The following is a 6,638-nucleotide window of genomic DNA, read 5'->3' as shown; positions in this document are numbered from 1 at the left end:
TTTAATTGCGTTTGTTCAATTATTGTATATCCACGTGTACGATGTCAACTAATTGAATTGTTTTTGCCCTGCGACTCTGGCATCACATGTCTTATTACGCAGCGCATTCAAATTCTTGTGTGCCTGTCTCGGGTTTGTATTTCAAATTGCCTAGCGAGAGCCGCAATTGTTCATCGATAAAGGTAATTTGTAACTGAATACAATTCTGCATACTCGCTCTAAGGGTGTACAGTGCCAGCCAGAGTTGTTTGGCAACCGGAAGAAAGGAATAACTACAAGCTGATAACTAATAATAATTCGTTGAATTCATTTATAATATAATTGATTTTGCTTGACCAAATATTTATTCAAACTTTTGTACTCTAGATCCCACTCTGCCATAAGACCAATCACGTTTTGGTTAATAGGTTATCCAACTAGCGACTCAACTGTTAAACATCCCTTAAGCTGACTGCTCTGACACGCACTGTACGCATCCTTCTAATGTTTAAGGGCTATGTCTGAGAGCGTTCTATGTGCTTGCTCTAGTTCAATTTCAATTCTGGCTTAACATTTGATTCCATTTGAGCTGAAACATAAGCTGATTGAAATGAAATTTTAATTTTAACTCCTGACGGGGTGACTCCTGTTGGTCTTTTACCACGACCATAAAATCATGTCTCTAGCAAACATTCACATAACTGTTTGAGGTCCTTTGTTTGTGTGTGTGCACATCCAAAATAATGTCGACACTGGGATTGGCAGCCCATTCGCTCAGGCTTCCTGACCCGTAAATTATGTATTTGACAGCAGCAGTTTTCATTTGATAGGACATGCGGAAACGTTGCTTCCAGTTGCATATTAATATTAAAATTTTTATGCAGCAGTTAAAGTTGAATTTTAGTTATTCATTTAAGTTTTTGTTTTGCTTTTATACGCTCATCAGAAAGTCAGGAATTAAGTTAGGCTGTACCTTGAATTTCATTTAGCTTAGAATAAATATGTATGTTTGATTGCTATTGTGGAGATTTTTCCTGGAAATTTCTTTGTGATATTTTGGGTCGTACCACATTTTACATATGAATGAATGGTTCATTCATTCTTGTTTGGAAGTTCCTTCACTATTTCTTTCTCTTCTTTGGGGACTGCTTGGAAATCGTTTACTGTTGAGTGTAAAAGTCAGAAAGAAAGCAACAAAAAGTTGCTTCAAGGGGTTAACTTTCACTTAGTTTACTGTTAAGGTACACTACAATGAGTACCACATAAGATACACAAGAGGGTTTGCTTTTGCAATAGGAGCTACCCGCCAAGGAGCGGCAAATAAGAACTTTTTCGATTAACACAGTTGTCCACGCAAGAAAAATACCCGCTAATTGACTTTCGACCGGGTTTAATACTGTAGTAGCACAGTGTCATATAACAGTGGTATACTTACTGTACCCTTGTTTCATTAAATTGGGTAGAGCTACGAATCTGAAATCAACAAAAGTATATAAAAAATATACATTTGAATATTCATAATCAGAATAAATGTTTTATGTTATTGTCGAAATTATAGATTTAAAAGAAAAATGCATTCATATTTGGTTAACAAATTATGATAAAAATACATAAATATGTTGATACATGTTTTATATACATATGTACATATGTATGTATACATATGTGTACATTCGAAAATACATTCGAACCGTACTTATACATACAAATGTATTTATGTACATACATATATGTAAGTATGTTAATAAATAAAAAAATAATAATTTCAGATTTATTTATATAAGCTGCACAAACCCGCATTAATTATCTTTTTAAACTTGAATCGACAAATAGCATTAAACAGCATTTACGATTGTGATAAGTAGATGTACATATGTACATATGTATGTATGTATGTACAAATTTATGTACATACATACATACATATGAAAGCCGTTGAATGTTGGTACAGTTGGAGGCTTTCACACTTGCCCAAGGCATAAGCACACATCCCATGCTGACGGCCAGAAAACTTTGTTCTCACTCTCCTTTTATTTATTGCCCGCAGTATGTAGTCTGTAAACAAGCAGAAATACAGTTATTTTGAGGACAAGCTCTTTGGTTGGACAATCCATAAAGGCAAAACAAGTAAATGAAAAGCTATCTTCCGGCCCTGAAGGTTCTGATGACACTGAGCATTTATTGCTTCTGATCTGAGCAGTAAGAGTATGCGAATTGAATACGAGACTTCAAGAAGTTGGCATTGAAAGAGAGAGAGAGAGAGTTTTAGCTTTAATTCCAGCTTAGCTTTCTACAAGAGCCAAGAGAGAGTTTGAGCTTTCTCGCTCTTTGGAAGAAAGAACCAAGAGAGTGCCAAAAGCGCGTTGCTCTTGCGCTCTTTCCTTGGCTTTGCTTATGCTACTGCCTCTCAGCGTTCTTAAATTTGTTTGTATGTTCAAAGTACAGTTGCGGTAAATTAACAGTTCGGTTATGTTTATTCATACATATTTCTGTTTTGTATTTACCATGAAAACTAATCATAAAACTGGGACCTCTCGGATCTCCGTCAAATGTTGAATGTTGTGAGAGTGCTTTAATTCGAATTTCTCCTGCAGCAACGATGCTCTACTGATAATGTGCAAGGGCCTCCTTGTTGATAACGCCCGCGGTGCTAGTGTACTTCGGGGAGCTGCCATTTAGAGCGATGAACTGCTCTGCCACCTCGACGGCAACACGCACTTGCGCCTCCGCTGTGCTGGCACCCAGATGGGGCGTGGCCACCACCTTCGGGTGACTGATGAGGGCCTTGGTGACCGCTGACTTGGGCGGCTCCTCGGGAAATACGTCGAAGGCGGCACCACCCACTTGGCCACTCTCAAGGCCGTCGATGATGGCTTGTTCATCTATGATGCCGCCACGAGCCACATTCACGACCTTGACACCCTTCTTGCACTTGGCCAAAGTCTCCGTTGAGATGAGATCTGCGAACAAGAGGAGACAAAGTTTATGAATACCGGATATCAAAACGTAAAATAAATCTACAGAATACTCACTTCTGGTAGCTGGAATCAGAGGCGTGTGCACAGTTATATAGTCTGCCAGGGGCCAGATCTCCTCCAGGGTGAGCTTCTGAATTCCCGCAGCCTTGGCCTCTGCCTCCGTGGTAATGGGATCATAGCCAATTATCTACACAACAAAAAACATTCCATGTTCAATTAATATTGACTTCTAAGGTAAAAAACTAATTCAATCCCACCTTCATGCCCCATGTCTTCATGCGGATGGCAACCTCGCGTCCGATGCGTCCCAGACCGAGAACCGCCAATGTTTTGCCATAGAGCTCCGTGCCGCTGTACAGTTTCCTATCCCAGCGACCCTCCTTCATGCTCTGGCCGGCGGGGACGACGGGTCTGGCCAGGGCACCAATTAGGATGCACGTCAGCTCACAGGCAGAAATAGAATTGCCACCCGGAGTGCTGAAAGCGACAGAGTTTAGTTAACCATTCCCTAAATGCCGTGACAGACAGTACGGGAGTGGAGTCAGAGGTTGGAGTTTCGGGGTGGCGTTTGTTGTGACTAGACAGCATTATGCAAATGTTCTTTCAAATACAAAAAAAAAGAAGCAAAGAGAACAAAAATATGGCAAATTTTCGCGCTTTGCTCCGTATCCTTGGCAATGTGCTGTGGCTTGTGACATCGAAGACCCCATTACTCCCACTATGCGCGACACTCGGCGTCCCTTAATTATGCGTGTCAAACGGCGTCAATTGACCCACCCAAGTCGTCGTGGTCTGGAGGCTGCAATACGATAGCGACAGCGAGCCAATCCGCCGATTGAAAATGCGCATAATTTTGGGCCATCGACAAACGCCATCCTCCATACCTCCATCCCTCCAAGGGCTGGCACTAACGGCTTAAGGAGCACTTACTTAAGGACAACGACATTATGCGCTGTCGCTGCAGGCACATCGATGTTGTCAACCCCGGCTCCGGCACGGCCCACAACCTTCAGGCTGCCAGCACCAGCGGCCAGAACTTCCGCGGTTATTTTCGTATCCGAGCGCACAATGGCTGCGTCATATTTCTGTGGGTAATGTGAGAAATTTAAGAATTACAGTAGACATCAATATTTATGATAGCCATGTAATAGTATAATCGGGTTTTCTAGTTGCCTTTTGATTCCCCATGCGTATCAGCTGGTACCCTAGGAGTGTTTTATCTTGCTCTACAAATTGTTCCCTGCCTCGATTAATATATTTTGCACACTTGTTGAGGCAACATCGTCTGATCGGTAGTTTGCTTGATAAGACTGATTCGATTGGGCCTACATAAAAGGCGATAACAATGTCTTGCGCCGTGATCTTACGGGTTCGTTGCTCGAAGTGTTATGACACATATTCATTATCAAAGCATTGGTTGGGTTCAGCCAGAGCCAACACTTGAATACCGTGTCCTCATGTTTTTAAATGTATCTTTTTTTTCGTTTTCTTTTAAATATGTAATCTCTAAATTGATTTCCACATTCTGAATATAAACACAAACCAATTGTTGATTTTTAACTATTATTCCAACATAAAATTGGATAAATTTTATGACTGAACATGTTCATTTTTGCGAAAATTCTAATCTTGTTAAAGTCTCACGACTGACTGATTTTATTGTACGAGTATTAAAGGGAAAAAGCAAAGCCACAAACAAAATATTTGCAAAGCTGCGTAAAAATATGAAAACCTGGAATAATCCTTTAGTTCAAAAATCAGTTAAATGCACTTCTGGACTGGAATTTCAGCTAATGGCTCACCATTTGGTGTGAGAGATTTAGTTTTTTTAAAGAGAAAAAAATGTAGGAGAATGTTTTTTGGTGTATTTTCTGTACTAATGTACTGTGTACGTCTATTAGCTAATATTATTTTATTGCAAAACTAAACTAAACATTAACTTTTGTTTTTTATTCTGTAAACTGTTTAAAACTAAACAGTTTGAAGCTAAATCCAATTATTTGAAGAGTACTGCAATATATTCAAGTATTATGAGCTCTCAAAATTATTGTCTGTACAAATGAACGTTGAGAGAGTGAGCAGATAATCGCTCTGCCACTAGCTGATAACAAATCAAACCTAAGCTCGTGCGAGTAGATGTTTGTGTGTATATATTTTGAATGTAATTTGTTGTTCTTGACATTAGTATACCCTTGCAGGGGGTATTGCTAAGTATAAAGCTGTAATATAACATCTATAAATATTAGTTACGAGTCGGAATCACTATTATCAGATGGCTGTAACATGCAAGTAGTCAAAGTTCCCTAGCAACCCAAGTTGTTTTGTAAAAAATGTATTCATTGGTGGGGTGCTTGGATCAGACAACATTTGATTGCCATCTGATCTTGCCTGGCAAGTGTATCGTAAACAGCCGTCTGAAATACTCTTCTTGGCTAAGCTTCACGTTACAGCAATGCATATGTATGCACATGTTTACGTAGTATGTACATATTATGTTACTTTGAATTAATGCATAACCTTACAAGCATTTGTTGGTGCTGCAGCAAATGCACGTGTCTCTAACCCGCAGTCAAATCACTTAAGAGGCTTTCACTTACATAAAGTTATCTCATTCGCATATACAGTGGGTCAAGAAAGTGCTTTTACAAGGGCACTAGATTTTGCTTGTTTTTAGTTAGAGCACCCTTTTAAGGGTTATTAACTTTTTGAACAAATTGTAACACTCCACAATTGGATTTATGAAAAAGGTTTAATGCAAGAGTTTCTTTATAAGAAAGAAATATAAATTTCTGAAATTTGGAAATGTAAAGAGTATTCGGTCTCAGTCACTTCTCATTTGCATAGAACCACAATTTACATTTTGAATACTCAAAGCTACAAACACTTTTTACACATACTGTAAGCACATTCATATTTACATACATGCATACAGACAAGGTACATGCATACATATACATTCATATCTGATTAAGAGTGTGTATTAAAATCCCTTGGCAACAACTCACCTTAACTTCCTTGCACAGCTCATCCACTGGGAGTTTCAGCTTGTATGTAACCTTGTCGAAACGAAATGCGTAAACAACTTTGATTAAATTGTGCACTGCAATCAATCAAGTGCAATTTTTTGCTGATTGTCTCTGTACATGCACTCATACATGCATGCAGACGTTTGTACATGTACACGCCAGTGTTTGCTTTTGCATTCTCACTCCATGGAAAACTTACATTTATGCCATGTTCTTGGAGCAGCTCCACACACGACTTGTCCACTGCATCGCAGACCAACACATTTTTAATTTTCAGCGGCATATTAAACTTTCCCAAACAAGTACTGGAATATCGGATCAACCGGTCAATTGTCTTGTTTGTATGAGAGAAATAGTAAACCTTCCGCAACTCGCGATCTGCTCGAGGAGACAAACGATTTTTAAGTGACTTCCACAGTGAGAGCAAACGGCCATCGAACCTGACTCTGTTCGCTGGCAATGCACTGCGGTTGATAATCGCTTGGGGGCGATCAGTGAGAAGAGAGTATTAGAGAGCGCCAGTTGACGCTCTTTGCTGGAGCTTTTGGTTGGCTTTTTTTGGCTGCAGCTTTCGGGCATTCGCTTTGGCGTGCAAAAACATCACTTAACCCATTGTTGTTGTACTACCATGAGAATTCTTTAAATATTTTCGTAC

General features: G+C 39.5%; 1 protein-coding gene across 1 annotated transcript; it reads right to left on the bottom strand.

Moving 5' to 3' along the window:
* Window positions 1-2,451: 2,451 nt before the first annotated feature.
* Window positions 2,452-6,396, bottom strand: LOC117902571 (D-3-phosphoglycerate dehydrogenase). The gene is made up of 6 exons (XM_034814030.1): window positions 6,183-6,396; window positions 5,963-6,013; window positions 3,888-4,042; window positions 3,215-3,434; window positions 3,012-3,144; window positions 2,452-2,939 (listed from the first exon to the last, which is right to left on the bottom strand). Exons 1-6 carry the CDS (start codon window positions 6,264-6,266, stop codon window positions 2,584-2,586), a joined length of 999 nt encoding a protein of 332 aa, XP_034669921.1. The 5' UTR covers window positions 6,267-6,396; the 3' UTR covers window positions 2,452-2,583.
* Between the last annotated feature and the right edge of the window lie 242 nt (window positions 6,397-6,638).

This window comes from Drosophila subobscura, chromosome U (genome assembly GCF_008121235.1).
Source record: "Drosophila subobscura isolate 14011-0131.10 chromosome U, UCBerk_Dsub_1.0, whole genome shotgun sequence".
Classification (NCBI taxonomy): domain Eukaryota; kingdom Metazoa; phylum Arthropoda; class Insecta; order Diptera; family Drosophilidae; genus Drosophila; species Drosophila subobscura.
The sequence above is the reverse complement of the archived record's forward strand: the minus strand, read 5'-3'. Positions and strand labels throughout refer to the sequence as shown.

What these genes read in the sequence shown, in the direction of transcription:
- LOC117902571 (XM_034814030.1), bottom strand. Translation starts at nt 6,266, where the DNA reads ATGCCGCTGAAAATTAAAAATGTGTTGGTCTGCGATGCAGTGGACAAG. An exon ending in TGAAGACATGGGGCATGAAG is followed by an intron (nt 3,145 to 3,214) that starts GTGGGATTGAAT and finishes TTTGTTGTGTAG; the next exon opens with ATAATTGGCTATGATCCCAT. An exon ending in TCTGATTCCAGCTACCAGAA is followed by an intron (nt 2,940 to 3,011) that starts GTGAGTATTCTG and finishes TCTTGTTCGCAG; the next exon opens with ATCTCATCTCAACGGAGACT.